At 36.4% G+C, this 20,535-nt stretch overlaps 1 protein-coding gene across 1 annotated transcript in view; it reads right to left on the minus strand.

Moving 5' to 3' along the window:
• LOC141393202 (uncharacterized) overlaps nt 1-20,535 on the minus strand; it is a 31,159-nt gene that overhangs the window by 6,360 nt on the left and 4,264 nt on the right. The window contains exon 2 of the mRNA XM_073966167.1: nt 2,283-3,005. Coding sequence (XP_073822268.1) covers nt 2,283-3,005 — 723 coding nt within the window. The remainder of the gene's footprint in view (nt 1-2,282; nt 3,006-20,535) is intronic.

A 20,535-nucleotide genomic window follows, 5' to 3' on the forward strand; every position in this document is an offset into this window, starting at 1 on the left:
GTCCGAATATATTTGGGGTCTGAAACCATTATTTCGATGAGGCACATTTTGCCCGTATGAAAGTGTATATCACCAATATTTTTGAAAATTTAACATAGCTGAAGCCAAGGTTTACCCTTTTAGAACACGCGACTCGTGATTGTATATTGTACAAATTAAATACTTTTGGATAAAATGAAATGTTTTTGGACGTGGCAAAAAATATTGACCATAAAAGATAATTTGCGTGGAAGCTGTGGCTATATTTATGTTAAAAAATTGGAGAAAATGGGTTGAAGCCACCATGTCTTTTTTGTTATCTCTCGATTTGTGAGTAAACCACACTTCTCTCGATTTTCCTGTCAAAGCAAAAGCAGAAGCAAACTAAATAAGGATCATCTCACTAATGTATTACTTTTCAAAATTTCGTCTGCTTCTACCATCAAATGATGTTGACATTTTGAAGCCAGATTTACAGTGTTTTTTGAAATTTTCTTCTAATTTCAGTCCGCAAAAAGGTTTTTCAGAAAACCATATATAGGATTGTAGTACTTGCGATTCTGAGTTACTTAGTACGAATATTGTAAATGTAGTCTGCATAGCTTCATAGAAATCTGCATCCAAATGGGAAAATTTTGTGCGAACATTTTTCTAAAATTTTTTCTTTTTATCTTTGTTCGGCTTCAGGTCCTTGTAATAAAACAAACATTTATTTTGTTTTATAATTGCATTTATTTCCGATATTTGGATTGTCTTCGACAATCATCATCAGGGAGATTTTTATTGTTACAAATCAATCGATGACCACTTCAACCTTCTTTCTTAACAACTGACTTCATATTTTTCGGACCTAATTTTAACAATTGTCTTTCGATTTCTTCATACTTGATTGCACATTTTAGTTTTTTACGTTCCTGATCCAATAAATCATTCCCCGTAAAAATCGATCTACTAAAACGCGAGTTACAAGAAATTCCAAAGTAGAAAAATCATCTAAAATTGTTTTTGGAAATATCGCGCATTTTATCGCGTTTTATACGGTTTGTTTCCACTGCAATGAAAAATCTAGTACAGCATCTTCGTTTTAGCGGAAACAGAGATTTGAAAACCACACTGATAAGGGAGCTACATTCATTTTATCCCAAAAAATAGTGTGTGATGCTACATCCACGGTTCTTGATTGATCGCCTTGAAATAGATATATATCGATAAAGATTGTCATGGTCAACACTGAAATCGGATGCGGACAAAAATTGTATGCACTTTGCGCAAAATTGCGATATTTTATAGGTTTTTTAATGCTAGAATGCAGCCGATGCTACACCTTAGCCTCCAATGTAAATTTCGAAAAATATATATAAATTAAAAAATATAGTGTTGCTGTACATGAAAATCACATGCGGACAAAATGATTTTGATAATTATGCGATTTACACGTATTTTAAAATGCATATAAATTAAAATGGGTTATTTGACCTCTGTTTCCATTTCAGAAGCTTTGAGATATATCCTCATCAACCCAGTTATCTTCCTTAACGGTAAAGCTTTAATATGAATGTCAATTAAGCAAAATCCGTCTATTTTATTGGGAGATTTAATCAAAATGAGGGAAGTATTCCTATAGATTTTTCCAATATTTTCTACTACATAATGCATGTGAAAAAATATTTTTTCAAACAAAAAAAAAAATTTTTGACCAAAATATGTGCTTATTTTGGCTGTAACCTCGAAACTATAACACCAATCTGTACGATTGTAGTCTCATTTGATTCGCCGTGAAGTTTTGATCCACAACAAATGTTTATGTAATTTCCTGACCACTAAATGGACCTTAATTTTGAAAAAAATTGACTTATATTCAATAATTTACCAATTTTATGTACATTCCGCGAATTCTGAGTAAAATTTTGCAGGTACTATGCAATCTACTCGCTGAAGTCACTTCGAGAGAACTTTTTTGTAACAATGGTGCTCATTAAAATGATTTGCGTTTTTATAATATTTTCTTTCTTAAAAAGCGAAATAAAAATGCTATAACTTTTGTCCGCAACAACCAAAAATTGGCTCGCGACCAGATTCGTACTGGGATTTTTTTCCTTAACCTACATATCAAAAATCGTTGATGTAGCGCGAAAAAAAAATTATCCTTTTTTTCTGAAATGGAATATGAAATAATTGACAATATTCGTGATATACCCTCGTTAGCATAAATGCTGAAGGTATAAATATCCTGAATTGAATAGAATAAAACATTTAATTATACCCTCCATATAATGGTGGAGGGTATAAAGAAACACTCTTACCATAATATCTGTACATAAAACACACAGGTTCTTCGAGTTTCAATAAGGAGCCTGTGGACAATTTCGAATGCTCTGATTCCAAATTCAACGACTTAGGATCTTCATATTCCATGTAATCGTAATCTTGTGGAGAGGGTGCTGGTTGAACGTTGCCCACAGTTGAAGAGGAGGATTGGGAGGTTGATGATGCTGTCGACGGTATTGGTGATGATGAAGACGAAGATGCCACAATATTAACGACAGGTTTCATTGTCGATGTAACAGTTTTTACTTCAATACTTGCTGGATTTGTTGTTGTTGTTGTCGTTGTTACTTTTAACGGCCTCTTGTTGGAGGATCCTCCAGCAATAGAAGGATTGTGTTTTGGATCATCATTATAGTCATAATTATAGTCGTCAGTATCAACAGGCTCGGGGGGTTTTACTGCTGGCGCGGGAGCAGGTGCAGGTGCAGGAACTGGAGCCGGAGCAGGAGCGGGTACTGCTGCTGGCGGAACCACAGCCGCTGGTGTTTGCACCGATGCTTCTCCTGCTGCTGTTTCCGGTGAAGTGTTATTATCGGGAAGTTGTGATTGCGTGCCATCGCCAGTATTATTTGTTGTTGATATGACTTCCGGTATGTTATTGGGTTTCTGCGTCACCACCGTATTCAACTCTCCACATATGCTTAGCTCTTTAAAATCTTGATATTCATTGCAATCTTCACAAACATAACACTGTAGACCTTGAAAATGAGAAAACGAAACACAAAATTAGTTATCACATTGCAAACACTGATTGTGTGTATGTGTGTGCGTTCGAAGTTTGAACATTTATTAATGAATTTATATTTAAAAGGTTCATATTTTGGCAACCTGCAAAGCGTTTAGGTAAATATAAATATTATCAGAGTGTATACAGTTTGTTTTATTTTCTGATATTAAGTTGTAGATTTTGTTTGTAGTTCGGGTGACGTAGGAGATGATATGTACCAAGCAACGGCTCTGACCGGCTTTAACATGGTACAGCAGGACTATGCTTGGTACCTATTTCATATCCTGTGGATACTAGCCTCCCTGTACTTGACACCTGGGAAGCTGCCTTTAACACCCGTTAAAGGTAGTGAGCTAACATGTGCCGCGCACTCAAACATAAAACAATAACGACTTCTATTGGGAGTCAGGGTAAAAAAACACCGTCCTATGACAAAAAAAAAAAAAACAAACTAAGACCGGCGTTAAGTTCGGCCAGGCCGAACTTGTTATACCCTCCACCACGAGTTGTATTGAAGTAAAATGGAACAATTAGTTTCCTTTCGTTTATGAAGAAGACTAAATACCAACTTTTAGCAAGTCCGGTAAAACAATGTGTCTAAACTTCAAAATACCGAAATTCGGGAGGTATCAAAACGTCGATCTATACCTACAAATTTCTGGCGGAAAGTTTTTAGACTCAAAGAAGACTAAGTACCAAATTTCCGATATTTTAGTAGAAATTTCAAAATACCGAAAATCAAGAGGTACGCTTCTATCAAATTAAATATTTCCTATATAGGAACCCGCGGACCTATACTGATAATTCTCTTCTGGAATATTTGATAACCCCATGGAAGACTAAATACAAAATTTCAGCCATTTCGGTGGAATATTGAGACCACAACCTTCGAAATACCGGAAATAATGAGGTACCGTTCTATGGGGGCTATACTAAGGCTTGGACCTATACCGAAAAATTTATATAGAACGTTTAGTACCCCAAATGAAGACCAAATACAAAGTTTCAGCCATTTCGGTGCAATATTGAGGCCACAACTTTCAAAATACCGGAAATAGGGAGGTACCGTTCTATGGGGGCTGTACTGAGGCGTGGACCTGTACCAACAAGTTTATACCCTCAACGAAGGCTAAATACCAAGTTTCAGTCATTTCTGAGAAATATTGAGGCCAAAACTTTGAAAATTCTGAAAATCGGGAGGTGCCGTTCTATGGGGGATACATGAAGGCGTGGACCTATACAGACAAATTTCATGTGGAACGTTTAATATTCCAAATGAACACCAAATACCAAGCCATTTCGGTGGATTATTGTGACCACAACCTTCAAAATACCGAAAGGGCAGGGTATAAATAAGAATGGTGTTTGAATTTAATCAGATATCAACAAGTGGAAAAGGCTATAGTCGGTACGGGGCCGACTATATGATACCCTACACCACCACCTCTGTGCATAATATTTTCACTCTAAAACATTTCTTTTAGGGAGATACGAAAGTTTTCACCTATATGGCTTTTATACCAAATGACTTAAGGCGAACTGAACCAAAATAATTAATACTTAATTTTATATTTGACTACTGTCAACATCACCAACATCAATAGGCTTCTATCTCTGTGAGAAAATTTCGTAATGATCCGATCAAAATTCCGACCTGTAGTGTGATATCAGAAAAAGTGGAATAAAGGGATGCATTGCCGACTATTGCGATATCTCTATTATTTGACCACCTACGCCAACCTTGCATAATTTTAAAGGTTCGATTTTCTACTTTCTAGTCAGGCTTTGCTTTTAGAAGGTCCCCAACCAAAGGTGTGATATCCGTCATTATTATTAAAATCGCAAAAATGAAAAGTTGGGTTCTATTAGCGACTAATGCGATATCTTCGTTGTTTGACCACCTACGACAACCTACGTTACATCGATATAAAGGTGAAAGTGGAAAAATTTCGTTGCCAGGTTTTGATTTTTGTATACCCCTTATAGAATCTGAGATATTTGCTTTGGAATAAAATGTTGGATTTTTCTCCAAATACATTTTTTGCCCATTACGACCCATTAAATATTATCCGACCATCACCAAAATCAGTAGGCTTCTTCATCTGTGAGATCCCCATTAACCCTCAAATTTTTGTGACGATCCGATCAAAATAGCGACCTGTAGCGTGATTTCCAAAAAAATAGAAAAATTGATGTATTAACGACTATTGCGATATCTCCGTTAGTAGGTCACCTACGCCGACCTAGTTTGCATCATTGTAAAGATGGGATCTTCTACTTTCATAGCCAGGCTTTACTTTTGGTAAGTTTCCAACCAAAGCTGTGATATTCGTCATTATATTAAAATCGCAAAAATTAAAATTTGGGTTTTATTTTCTACTATTGCGATATCTTCGTTGTTTGACCACCTACGAGAACCTACTTTACATCAATTGAAAGGTGATATTTTGTACTTTCATTGTCAGGTTTTGCTTTCAGTATACTCCATATAGAAGCTGAGATATTCGCTTTGGAAAAAAAACGTTGTCTTTTTATCCACATAAGTTTTTTGCGCATTCCGACCCCTAAATATTATCCGACCATCACCGAAATCAATAGGCTTCTTCCCCTCCCCCATCATCATCCAAAATTTCGTGACGATCCGATCAAAATTGCGACCTGTAGCGTGATTACAAGGTTTAGATGGACAGACGGACGGACGGACGGACACACATAGCCAGATCGACTCAGCTCGTCGAGACATTCATTTTGGTATATATAAGTATGGGTCTACGACCATTATTTCGATGCGTTACAAACTTTTTGGCCAAAACCAACTTATAATACCCTCCCCACATAGTGGTGTAGGGTATAAAAATGCCACCACATAAGTTGTGTTCCTTTACGATGGACTCAAATGAAGTCATTGGATCCCCACTTAGGGCTGTTCGGCGGATGACCCATAAATTCCAGGTTTTTTTTGGTCAAACAGGCGCTTGTTTAAAACGATGTTTGAGAGCTCTTATTGTCATGATGCAGAATGTTTCGTCTTCTCTCTGTTCATTTTTCGAATTTCTCAGGAGATTTTTAGCAAACAAATTGTAGTGTACTTCTCAGAATTAAACGTCCATAACTTCTCAAGCCGTATAGTCGTCACACGGTCAGTTTTGCTAAAGAAACAGTCGACCATTTGCTTCGAAGTGCTTCATACATGACCAACTTTAGTTGGATTTTGCTCGCTTTCGAAGACCTCCACGGTTGATTGCTCTTTTGTTTCGGGATCCCTAGCATAGATCCAAGATTCGTCGTCTGTGGCAATCTTATAAGCGTTGTTTGAAGCACCGCGATCGTTTTTATTCACAATTTCTTTGCACCAATCCACAAAAGCCTTTTTTGGAGCGATTAACCAATTTTGCCGGATCTAACGAGAAAAATCAATGTTTGCGGTCCTGTGTTCATGCAATATCATATGTTAGTTGGTGGAATAAATGTCCAAGGATGCCTCTATCTCACAGTTTTTAATTTAGGGATCTTGCATTATCCGTTCACGCACGGCTTAATTTTTATACCCTCAGCCTTTAGGCTAAAGAGGGTATTTACACTTTGCTACGACCAAAAATGTGCCTCATCGAAATAATGGAATAGACCCCAAGTATGTTTGTACGATATCCGTTTCAGACAATTTTGAGTAGATCTAGCAATGTCCGTCCGTCTTTCTGTCTGTCTGGCTGGTGCGCACGACAACTCTGGAACGGATCAATCGATTCGGTCCAAATTTTGGGTATCGAAATATTTTGTCCAGATTTGATTTAAGTTCGAAGATGGGCTATATAGGTCCACTCCTTCAGGTACCTCCCCACAAATGTTCAAAAATTGTCGCAAAACTTGTGCGCACGATAACTCTCGAAGGGAATAACGGAATTGAACCAAACTTTGCATATGGTAATACTACCTCTAGGCATACATCAGGTTCGAATATGGATTATATCAGTCAACTCCGTCAGGTACCTCCAACACAAAATTTGAAATAAGTGCAGTTTAGTGACACCTCACGAATCGTACGAAATTTTTTGTAGCAGGATGTTCGTGCGGCCTCCGTTACTTCATTGTAATTTTTTTCGAGGGCAAGTCCTTAGTTCCCGATTTAATGGCGCATAACCTCAAGAAAACGCTGCACTATGTCGCGAGTTCATATAAACGGTGGCCAAATATAAAAGGAGTTGGCGTTGGCAGATGAATTTTGGTATAAATATAAATATATATAAAGAGAATATATATAAAGAGAATTTTCCTTAAAATACTTTTGACCGATTAATGGTCAATAAACGGCCCATTTTTTGTTAAAAATGGAAATTTTGACTTTATATTCTTTTCCTTGACGGTGTATTCTTTTTCGCGGACATGTCCATACTTTTTGAGATAATGGCCCTGGAGCAGCAAAAAATCTGCCGGCACTAACTAAACGTTGTTGTGTCTAACATAACACTCGCGTACATACTTGCTTTACGTCCAAATATGGAACGTACATCGTACCACTCCTTATACCCTCAGCATTTATGCTAACGAGGGTATATACACTTTCATACGGGCAAAATGTGCCTCATCGAAATAATGGTTTTATACCCCAAGACGAAATGTGTTTCACACAATTTGGAGTCGATTTAGCAATGTCCGTCTGTCTGTCTGGTGTGCACGATACCTCTCGAACGGATGAACCGATTTGGTCTAAAAGTTGGCTTTCGCAATATTTTGTCCAAACTTAGTTTAAGTTCGAAGATGGGTTATATCGGTCCACTCCTTCCGGTACCTCGCCCACAAAAGTTCGAAAATGTTCGGAAAAATTGTGCGTACGACAACTCTTGAATGGAGTGACCGATTTAGTCCATACTTTAACATAGGGAAATTTCTACCAAACTTAGATGGGGTTCCAATATGGACTCCATCGGTCCAAGTCTTCGGGTACCTCCCACACAAAATTTTGGAAAAGTTCAGTGTAGGACCTGCCCTCGAATCGTTTTGATTTTTGATGTAGCCACTTGTATTCACGGCCCTCCATACGACGGTACAAGTTTCATCAGGGTCAAGCCCATACTTCTTGACAAAATAGCCTGAAAAGTGCAAAAACCCCATATGAAGAGTACTATAGCACTCGAAGTGGTCAACAGATTTGGTCCAAAATTTGGCTCACAGTTTCAATTCACATAGGCTGAGGGTATGGCTCTGTCGGCAAAGCCGACTGATACTTTTTTACTTGTTTTCCTTCGACCTTCGTTTTTTTGGCGAGTTTCGGCCACGATTGAATTCATTAAACCAGTTTTGCATAGTGCTATAGGATGGCTCTTTATCGACATACAAAGACTTAAATTTATCGATGCTGTCTTGCCGTGATTATCCACGTCGAAATTTGTGAAAAATGATCGGAGGAAAATGTTCACAAGAAAATTCCATTTTTCCAAAGTAATTTTTTTTTAAGTCACTATAAACAACACAGCTCATGGTTGTATGACAAACTGTCCCGAGTACGTTTGGGCTAAAAACTTTCAATCTTTCAAATAAAATTCAAATTGCGCCTGGCAATACTCGGTGTTGCCTAGGCCAGCTAGTTTTCTTGCAGCCCTCGTACTTGCCTGAGGCTATCATTTCTTACCATTTTTAACCTGCAAAGCGTTCCTTAAGCGGGCCATACACTATCAAATTGGCTTGTCCATCCGATGAACTCCTTCTGTAAGTGTGTAGCAAACATTCAATCAGCCTTTAATCTGCAACCGAAATCTTCAAATTGTCCTCTAAAAAATGAATGAACTTAATTTTTTGTATTTCTTTCCAAACACAATGTTTTCTTTTTTCATAATTTCTTTTTGACAATTTTGAAAATAAACCATATTCATCGGATTGATTGGGTTTCATTTTGAAAATCAAAACTATTTTGATTTTCCTCAATCCATAAAATACACACACACATTCTCATATTTTAAAAAATGTACACATACTAGTACAAATTTTGACATCAAAATTTGATAGTGTATGGGGCGCTTAAGCCCCGAAAATTGGTAAAGCTGCAAACAAATTTTTAGAGAGATAACAAAAATGGCTTTCTCTTTTAACTGATTTTTCGACATTTCTATGACGATTATTTGGCAGTGGTGAAAAAAAAATTACAAAAACAAAAGAAAAATGCATGGTACAAATACACAGGTAGCCGCATCGGCAATTGTTGGCAACATAAGATGTCAAAATTTGACATAAATTCAATGCAATTGACACATTATGTTACCATCAGCTGGCATGATAATGCTACCTGTATTATTGTACCATGAAAAAATGCGATCTACGCATGGCAGAACTACCAGGTAGTGAGTGGTATCACACCAGCTGACCGATTATGAAAAGTCAAATCCCTTTATTAAAAAAATATTTTTGTTGTAATTTCCCCAACATCATAAAGAAAGTTTTGACATAACATATTCAAAATTTTACGATGCCACTACCTGGGTAATTGTGCCATGAATCTATGGTAAAAAAATTAAACATTGTTACCAGATCTAAAATTTTTCCGTTCTTTGTGAAACCGTCATGAGGTCATGAGAGAGCAATTTTGACAGTTTTCTCTTTAAAGGAACAAAGCTATAGTTGTATATACCATAGACGAATATTAAGAACTGTGTTGCCACAGTTTTCCAATGCAGTTATTTCGTATATATTTTGTTTAGGACAGAAAATCTTGCTTATATAAGTTATTTTATTACTGAAATTCAATTTAATCTTCAATATGGGACCATTCTACATAAATCTAATACATAAGGTTTAAGGTTTAATTTATTGGGGACCAATAGATAGCACCAATAGATAGAAGTAATACTTACTAGGCGTTTACACCAGACAATTTGTCTTCAAATACAACTCTGATTTACTAACACATACATACATTTGTCGGCTGTCTCCCAGCTGTCCATAACTGAACTGTGTTGAAAACAAAAGAACATGAACAAAAACAAAATATGTGAACGGAAAACAAAAAGAAATCGACGATTTATATTCATAATTTTACAACTGTTTTTGCAGTTGTCTGGAAGCCTACGTCACACAGGCAACTTTTGGGTTTTTGACAATCAATACATGTACCCAACTGTCCGATCATGTGTAAACGCAGTGTTAACGTTATAATGTGTTGTCCAAATTTACAATAAGTGTAGGTATGTATACAGCACCATGCTTTAAAGCCCTCGGCACATACGGTCCGTTTAGTGACACGTTGGGACATGCGTTGTCCCAAAACAGTTAAATTATGTTTAACTTTAATGCGCCAACCATGTTGTTGTTTTTCAAAAAACTTGGCATCACTTAAACATTTTTCATGTGGTTGTTGTAGCGCGACGCTCCACGCATCGTATGTGCCGAGCGCTTAAGAGATATATGAATAATAATTGTTGTACAATAATAATGATGTGAAAAATAATTCCTTGCTCCCGGGAAAACAATTTTGCGAGTGAAATCTAATACATAATTTTCCCCAAATTCGCCATATTTAAGTTCTTATTTTAACATAAATAAAGCATATGTACATATAAATGTAAATGGTTGTTAAAAAAATTAAAATACAATTTTTGCAAAGAAAAATTATCAAAAGGCCGTTAGGAATCGTTTTCGGTGCGAGAACTTCATTCACCAATCGGACTTAAAACGAGTTTTCATTATCAGGACAATTTTTCCCATTGTGGTACTGGCGTGTTTTTTTTTTTTTTTTTTTTGGTTATAGCCCTACCCCACATTCTATGGAAATCTGTAGAAGAAAACGAATGACCGTCATCAAACTTTGGTCTCATTACTGACTGTGTTGTTGTTTTTTTAATTGTGGATATTTTTAGTTAACTTTATTTTTATCGAGTCGATGAAATATCGTAGTTATCTATCTTATATTTTTTATCGTAATTTTAACGTAATGTTGGAATAAAAAAATAGAAAAATAAAATTTAATTGACTGGTATACCAAACAATCGTCGATTCTGATAAGAAATGCTATCAACAATTTTGTTAGGATAAAAAATCGACATACATATTTAAAATGTATATTAGACGTGTTTTATTTGAAAGAAAGAACAAACGAATATTTTATAAAAATATGGGGCCCATAGTTCGATTTATTCATTCACGAGCAAATATTCGATCGATTCGAATGCCATAATTAGGCCCCTGCACAGATTATGTTTTTTTTTCCTTTATTTATTCCGCATGGGAAAATAGGGCTTCTACGAGAGAATTCCATCTTATTCTATCATTACATATATATTTAAAATGTTCAACGTTTATGTTTTGATTTTGTAATTCTTTTACAACAGTTCTTCTCCAGGTATTTTTTGGTCGTCCTGAACGGGGCTACCTTGTGGATTCCATTCTAGAGCACTTCTAGCTATTCTGTTTTGAGTCTTTGGCAGTGTATGGCCTATCCATTTCCATTTTCTTCTATTTATTTGAACATTAATTGGCTCCTCATTTGTTATTCTCCAAAGGTCGTCGTTTCTTATTTGGTTTGGCCAGAATATGCGACATAATATTCGAAGACATTTGTTTATGAATGTCTGTAGTCTCTGCATTATACTGGACGTCATTTTCTAGGTTTCGCTACCGTACAGGAGGGTGGATTTAACACATGAGTTGAATATTCTTGTTTTAGTTTTAATTGATATTTGCGATGACCGCCATATTTTGTTCATTCTGCCAAATGCAGATATCGCCTTGTTTATTCTGGTTGTGATGTCATCTTCCACATCAACATTTGCCAACATCATACTTCCTAAATAGCAGAATGAATGTACATATTCTATCTGCTGGTTATCAATCATTATATGGCTACTCGATGAGTTGTTAATGCGCATAGCTTTTGTTTTTTCAATATTAATTTCCAGTCCCGCTGCTCTAGCCAGTTGGACAAATTCATTTATTTTGTTCTGTATGTCGCTGAATTTGTGCGACAATAAGCAGATGTCGTCTGCAAAATCGAGATCTTCCAAGTGTCTATTCAGGTTCCAGACAATTCCCCTTTTTTTCGTTGCCAGTTTTGACATTATTACGTCCAAAGTAATTGCAAAAAGGAGAGGTGACAAGGGGCAACCTTGTTTTACTCCTGCGTTCGTCTCAAAGTCCTCGCTTCTTGTGCCATTGTGTCGGACATGTAGTTTTGTATTTGCATACATTGCCTTTATTAGGTTTAAAATCTTTTGAGTTATTCCTCTTTCTTTCAGTGCCGACCATATTGCGCAACGCCGGATAGAGTTGAAGGCCTTTTTAAAGTCTACAAATACCAAGTATAGAGGGGACCGCCATTCAACCGATTGCTCTATTATAATACGAAGATTATTGGTTTGATCTACGTAATTACGGTGTGGTCTAAAGCCGGCTTGCTCATCACGCAGTGATACTTCAACGCATTTGAGTCTGTTGTTTATAATGGTGGCTATTATTTTGTATATAGCATTTAAAAGGGTTATGCCCCTCCAATTTTTGCAGTCGGTCCGGTCATTTTTTCTTGTGTAATTTTATTATTGCCCCGTTTGTCAATTTGCTGGGAAACTGTTTATTGGACCATGCTTCATATATAAGCCGTTACATTATCTCGGCGGATACCACAGGATTTGATTGGAGGAGTTCTGGAGGCATACCATCTTCTGGAGCTTTGTTTCTCTTTAGTTTATTTATGACACTAGCAATTTCTTCAATATTTGGATGCTCTACAGATATCCTTTGGTCTACTATTCTGTCATCATCCGTAGCTGGATTTTCTTTTGCGTCGTGTGAGTTTGGGTAGTTGCTTATTTCCATAAAATGTTGTCTCCACCTACGTGTTTGATCTGCCGTATTTGTTATAAGCATACCATTGCCATCCTTCACTGCATAGTTTCGGGTAGTATTTTGGTTTGTTATTCGACCTTGGTGTAGTTCCTTCATGTTATTAGCACCTGCTGCCGTTCCTGCATCAGTTGCCATAGATTTTAAAAATTTTCGTTTATCGTTTCGAGATGCTCTCTTAACATTTAGCAAAATAGTGGAGTATCTAGTTTTTAGTGTGGGGTCTGTGTTAACCTGAAGCTTTAAATTGTTCCTTTCTTGAATAAGGTTCCACGTGTTGTCAGATATCTGCGTTTTATAGTTGTATCCAATTTTCTCTTTTCCGATGTTTATAATTCTTTCACACGTCTCTTCCCACGTTACACTACCGGATGGTACGCACTCTCTTAGAGCGTTTCCTACTTCCTCTTTCTTTTCTCTGTTTTTAAGTTGCGATACATTCAATCTCTTTGGTAGCGCTTGTTGATTCCTCTTATAAATCCTTTTAAGTTTGATTCTAATTGTACCGACCACTAGCTCGTGATCGCTGTCGATATCAGCGCCTCTTTTTGTTCGCACATCTATTAGTGATCCTCTTCATTTGCGATGTATACATATGTGATCTATTTGATTTCGCGTGTTACCGGTTGGTGATGTCCACGTATATTTATGGACATCCTTATGTGGAAATAAAGAACCGCCGATCACTAATTGAAGTGATTGACAAAGTTCAATAAAACGTTAACCATTATTGTTCTTTATTCCCAGACCATGTTCTCCCATAACTTCAGTTGCGCCGCGGTTGTCGCTACCTATTTTTGCATTAAAATCTCCCATTAAAATTAGTATGTCGCGTTTGGCAATTTTATGGATGGTTGCTGACAATTGATTATAGAACGACTCTTTCATTTCATCATCTGCGTCTTCTGTAGGTGCATAACATTGAACAACTCAGACATACTTTTTTACGTCACTGTAAAAACGTGCTGTTATTATCCGATCTGAAATTGGGTTCCAGGAGCAAAGGGCTTTTCGAAATTCCTTGCTTATAATTAGGCCGACACCACTTTCACTTCTGGTTTCCTTTCCACTGTGCAAAATAAGGTTGCCGTTTGCATATATTGTTTCACCACTCCCACACCACCGCATTTCGCTTATTCCAAGAACTGCTATTCTATACTTATTTGTTTCTGCCTCTAGTTGGGCAAGTCTCGTTGGTTCTCTTAATGTTCTAACATTCCATTGACGTATTCGTGTCCGATTTCGTTGTCATCGATTCGGTATTGTTAACTTTTTCTCTCGTATCGGTTTCAGATTATGTAGAAAAAAATATATAGAAAATTGTGGAACAAAAGGTGTGCCAAGAACATTATGCATCGATAAATGCACCCGATATTGTTGCATATATTCATTTTCTACATATAAATTCTATGAAGTATTTGACAATGCATTTCCAATAATAAACATAATTTATCACCTGTCTTTTTGGGACAATGCCAGTTATCACCGACAACGTGGTCACAGATATTTCTTATGTTTCGGAGAATACCGTATCTACCGTTTTTGTGTGTGTGTTTTATCTTATCAAACTTTTATGAATCTACACATGTTAGGCAGACAAAATATTTATCTAACAGCGTTAGTATGAATTTCCCAGAAAACAATTTACTCAACAACTGCACAAGTCACTTCTTTCTACATGCAAGTCTTGGAGCAATGTATTTGAATTCCTTGAAATGTCTTGATGTCTTGTGCAAAACTACAGGTTCTCACATATCATCACGGTAAAGCGTGTTGTAATAGCCAATAGTGGCAACAACAAAATTGTCCAGTAGATTTCATGTTGGTTAGGATACTTTGGAGTACTATTTCATCAATACTTTCTTTTTGCCCTCCACTGTAGTAGCAACATGTCTATGTCATACATACATATTTCTTGAAGTGTTAATACAGAAGATCATACCTACATACACATGATTATTTGTCGACTTCCGTTCAATAAATTCTCAATGTCATTTATGTTGAAATGTTTAGTCCTATTACGAGTTTGGGCAAAATATAATTGACGTCAATGTTACTGACCTGACTTCAACAAAAATTATTACTAATTAGAATATATTTAGGCAATATTTAATAAATGAAATAATTGATAACACCTATGGTAAGATTAATACAGTTTCTGTGGCAAATAAATGCAATTAAAATTAGTCATACGGGATTGCCTTGGGATGTGAAATAAAAATTTGCATTAAAACAGACAATGCCAAATAGGTAATTTTAAAAAGAAAATATTTTGCAATTCAAGAATTGGATTAAAGGGCAAACGTGTTGATCTTTTGCTGAGGAGGTACATCAAGGAATAGACCCACATGCTTATTTTGGAAGTCGTTAGTTCGTCACCGTAGGTTTTTTTAGGGCTTTGGGTTCTGTATGCCATAAAGCATGGACTTGACCACAAACAATTATATTGTTGCAATCAGAACCAAAAATACTATTTTCGATTAAAATTGTAAAACAATACTTGAACAGACCAACCAGTAGATTTTTTACAGCGTTTTGGTCATTATGTCAGGAAGCTTGGACCTATCCACAAAAAAATATATATTTTTATACCCTCAGCATTTATGCTAACGAGGGTATATACACTTTCATACGGGCAAAATGTGCCTCATCGAAATAATGGTTTTAGACCCCAAGTATGTTTGGACGAAATGTGTTTCAGACAATTTGGAGTCGATTGAGCAATGCCCGTCCGTCTGTCTGTCTGGCTGGAGCGCACGATAACTCTCGAACGGATAAACCGATTCGGTTCAAATTTTGGCTTTCGTAATAATTTACCCAAACTTAGATTAAGTTCGAAGATGGGCTATATCGGTCCACTCCTTCCGGTACCTCCCTTCGGAAAATTTGTGCACACGATAACTCTTGTAGAGAGTAACCGATTTGGTCCATACTTTGCCCATCGTGAAATGTGTACCAGACTTAAATAAGGTTTAAATATGGACTCAATCAGACCACTCCTTCGGGTAGCTCCCACTCAAAATTTCGGAAAAGTTCAGTTTAGGGCCATCTCTCGAATCGCTTTGATTTTTGTTTTAGCAACTAGTATTCACTGCCGTCCATACGATGGTACAAGTTTCATTAGGGGCAAGTCCATATTTCCTGAGAAAATATCCTGAAAGTTACGAAAAGGCCCTGTGACACTGTGTGTAGTGGTTGGAGCTCAAGATAAATCTAGAACGGATTTGCCGATTCTGTCCAAAATGTGGCCTCTGCAATATTTTGTTCATACTTAGTTTAAGTTCGAAGATAAGCCATATCGGTCCACTTCTTTAGGTACCTCTCGCACAAAAATTCAAAAATATTCGCAAAAAGATGGCCACAATAACTCTTGAAGGGAGTGACCGATTTGGTGCATACTTTACCCATCCTAATATATTTACCAGATATATATCAGGTTTGAAAATGGAATATATTTGTCCACTCCTTCAGGTATCTCCGACACAAAATTTCGGATAAATTCACATTAAGTCCTGCTCTCGAATCACTTTGATTTTTGTTGAAGCAATTGAATTTACTGCCTCAATTACGACGGTAAAAGTTTTTTTAAAGGCAAGTCATACTTCTTTAGAAAACAGCCCGAAAGGTGTAAAAAAACCAAAAACCCTATGGCATAATATGTAGTGGCTGGAGAGCAGGAAACCTCCAGAACCGATCAACCAATTTGGTCCAAACTTTGGATCTTCTAATATTTTGTCCAAATTTAGTTTAACTTCTAAAATGGTCCATATAGGCCCTCTTCTTAGGGTACCTCTCCCATAAATGTTGAACGTTTGTGCCTTAGTGCAGTTAAGGCTCTGTTCGAAGATCGTTTGTAAATATATACCGATGGTGTTCGTTGTGGTCATGTCTAGAACGATATTATATTTTCCGTGGACAATTCCATGCTTCCTGGCTTACTGGTCCAAAATTTATACGATGACCCACGGAAATGGCTAACGGGCACGATATTTATCGGACAGATATGAGTCCCTAAATAAGATCCACTTCCATAAAGACTTTGTCTGTACATTCCTTCAAGTACCTCCTCCGTAACACTTCTTAACTTTAATCCTAATCATAATTTTTGTCGGCAAGTTTAAATGTCCAAAAAGGGCCAAAAAATTCTGAAAAGACCACAAACGTAGGCTGAGGGTATATCTCTGTCGGCAAATCCGACTGATACTTTTTTTACTTGTTTTTACAGGGTTTGGGTCATTATGTCAGATCGCATTCTTCGCGTTGTCGTGGATAATAAGCTTCATAGGTCGACTAAATCACCAAACATTGAGTATATACAGTCGAAATCGCTTATAACGTCGTCGTTTATAACGTCATATCGCTTATAACGTCGAAATCCAAAAGTCCCGAATTTCTGCCCTTTGTATTCCACACAAATAAATATCGCTTATAACGTCAGCGCTTATAGCGTCATATCGGTTGTAACGTCGGATTTTTGAGAAATATTTCAATTTTGCTATCTGTTATAACGTCGAATCATACACGGAAGAACAATTTTTCTCAATATTTTGTTGTATGCATTTTTTGGAACTCAAACAACAAACCACCAAACATATGCACAACATGTTCGAAGATTATGTTAGACAACTACATTACGACTGTCATATAGGCGGTCTCAAGTCAATAAAGCTTGAATTTGTGTCACCCAATGTCACACCTGTTTTACAACCCATAGACCAAGGAGTTATAAAATCATTAAAATTGCATTACCGGGATCGACAAATATCCACTATTCTGGCAAGAATAGAAAAATAAGAAAGTACGAAATTAAATGTGTTGGATGCAGTGTTATTGTTAGATGAAGCCATGAAAAATGTAGCGTCTTCTTTCATTGCTCATTGCTTTCATAACATTGTCATTTTTGATGAATTAGTTACCATCGATGCCATGTATAATGACGACGACAAAATGTTGGAAGTTTTAGATGAAGGCAATTCTACCAAAGAAATTGAGGATCCTACAAAACCAGAATTTCAATTACCGCCAGTGTTAGAGGCATGCCTAACAGTAAAAACCCTTTAAAAATTTATTTATTTAGAAGACGTTACAACGCAGATTGTGTTTTGGAAACCCTTTCAAAACTCAGAAATTTAAACTTATGAACTCGAAAAAAGCCAAAACTAAAATAACAGGCTATTTTAAATAAAACCATATCATATAACGTAATATATCTGCTGACGAATGAATTAAATGTCCTTATTTTTTATTATTTTGTTTTTAAGTCTTTTATACGAAAGTATATTGATTGAAAAGGTTTCAAAATTGAATTGAATTTTTTTATTTACTTAATAAAACAACGTATTCATACCCAAAAGTCACTATACATAATATAATTTGACCTCTTCTATTAATATCGTTTATAACGACTATCGCTTATAGCGTCCGAATTTGGTCGGTCCCTTGACCGACGTTATAAGCGATTTCGACTGTATTTGTGAAGGATTTGATGAGCAATTATGCTCAATTGAAATTTTCCAAAATCGAAAAATACGAAAACCGTACAATTACTGAATTATACTTCGGCTATACTTTGCTTCTATCCGATTTGTCGTAGGGGAATTCGTTTAGATTTCGTTCTGATTTCGAAGAGAATGTCGGAAGTAAATTTCCCTTCAAATACACTAATGTTATTCTTTCGATGTCGTTAGGAAATTGGGTCGATATGTCGGGAAATAATTTTCCCTTCGCAAAATAACCACCTTTAGTATATATCTAACAGCAATGGGTTGGCTTCATTTTAGTTTGATGTCGAAAAAACAAAATGGTTGGTTATAAAATTCGCATATACATTTTTTAAATATTTTAAATATATAATAATTCACGCTAGTGCTGACTCAACATAATCGCACACAAAGTTTACATTGTTCTACTATAACTAAAAAATGATAACAACAGTGAAAAATCATTAGAAACGTTTGAAATTACAATCTTCCAATGAAAACATAACAAAGAAAAATTGATCAATAAAAAAGAGGCGTCAGAGAAAAATGGTTTCCTTCAATATTGATACGATATTATTCCAAAATCGTTCAGAAATCTGTACGAAAATTCGGAAGACAAAATTCGCCTTCCGAATTTCCCAACGATTTTCTTCCGAATTCTGAACGAAATCGATCCGATTTCGCTCCGACATTTCGTTCCGATATTATGTCAACCACTTCATACACCATTCGTTAAGATATCGTTACGATTTCGGATCCGACATCGGATGTAGCGTCCGAATTTTGTTTCGATTTCGTTACGATGTCGGTACGACTGATTTGCTGGGAGCTAACATCAACATACTTGGAACATACATATTGCGGTTGATGTTTTCAATCACCAAACGAATAATTTATTGAATCTTTCATGTGTTTTGAACTTTTTCCTTTTCTATCTGTTGTTGTGTAATTGAGATCGTTTCGCTATTCGTTTTGTTCGCACTCACGAATGTAACCAAAACGAAACAAAACAGCGAGTTCAGCCAACGTGAGTTATGTTTCCTTTTGTATTGTTCCTGTGGAAAATACGAAACGAAACCATTGGAAATGTTTCATAAAGTATTTTTACGAAAGCTGCACTCCACACTACTACACTAACAACCTGTTTATCTATGTTTCTTATGTACACTACCAAAAACGAGTGTGATTTTAAATTTCATTTTTTTAACCAATGAACGCCACCAAACATAACGATTCCCGAGTTGTTTCATTCACCACCGAAACAAAAGGAATTTTTGGCAAACATTTGCTATGCGAAATGATCAACGACACACTCAGACACACACATGCGTTTGATTGCTTAACAACCTTATAAGCTAACATCAGCATACTTATATGGAACATACTACGGAGGTGGATGTTGTTCAACCAACAAACGAATCATTGATTGAATCGGAATTGAATTGAATAGAAAACGAAAAAGTTAAGAACACATGAATCTGAACTTTTTTTGTTTTCTATCTGTTGTTGTGGAATTGAGAACTTTTCGCTATACGTTTTGTTCGCACTGACGAATGTAAAGAAAACGAAACTGTACAGTGAATAAGTTTGGTTAATGTGGGTTATGTTTCGTTCTGTATTGTTCCCATGTAAAATACGAAACCATTGGCAATGTTTCTGTTTGAAACAAAAGCAAAGGAAATAATATTTCCAAAACGAAAGTTTTGGTGTGTTCCATGCGCACACATTTTCGTTTCGATAAAAAGGGCCATCAAGGCCCGGAAGGCCAATGCTCTGATGGAGTGAGCAAAAGTTCGCCCGGGCCGAACTTTTCATACCCTCCACCATGAAATATTCTGAACTAAAATGTAATAATTAGTTTTAATTTCTTTTCAACAACTTTAGTTGGATACATTTTATGACCATGGATTACCCAAATGCTTAAATTAGGTTAGAAAGTGTACCTAAATATGTCTTCAGTCGAGCGGCACCTTTATATGGGGCCTATATCAAAGTGTGGACCTATGTTGACTATTTTGGATGATTACTGAGAAGTTTTGATGTCAAATTACACATGGTTCATCTACAAATGGTGGGTGACGTAGGGGATGGAAGATACCAAGGAACGGTCCTGACCGGTTTTAACATGGCAAAGCCCAGGATTTATCTTGGTCCCTCTTTCATCCCAAGTGGACATTGACCTCCCCGTGGTGTCACCTG

The sequence above is a fragment of the Musca autumnalis genome, unplaced genomic scaffold, assembly GCF_047663935.1.
Source record: "Musca autumnalis isolate F117 unplaced genomic scaffold, ASM4766393v1 scaffold_2, whole genome shotgun sequence".
NCBI classification, from domain to species: Eukaryota; Metazoa; Arthropoda; class Insecta; order Diptera; family Muscidae; genus Musca; species Musca autumnalis.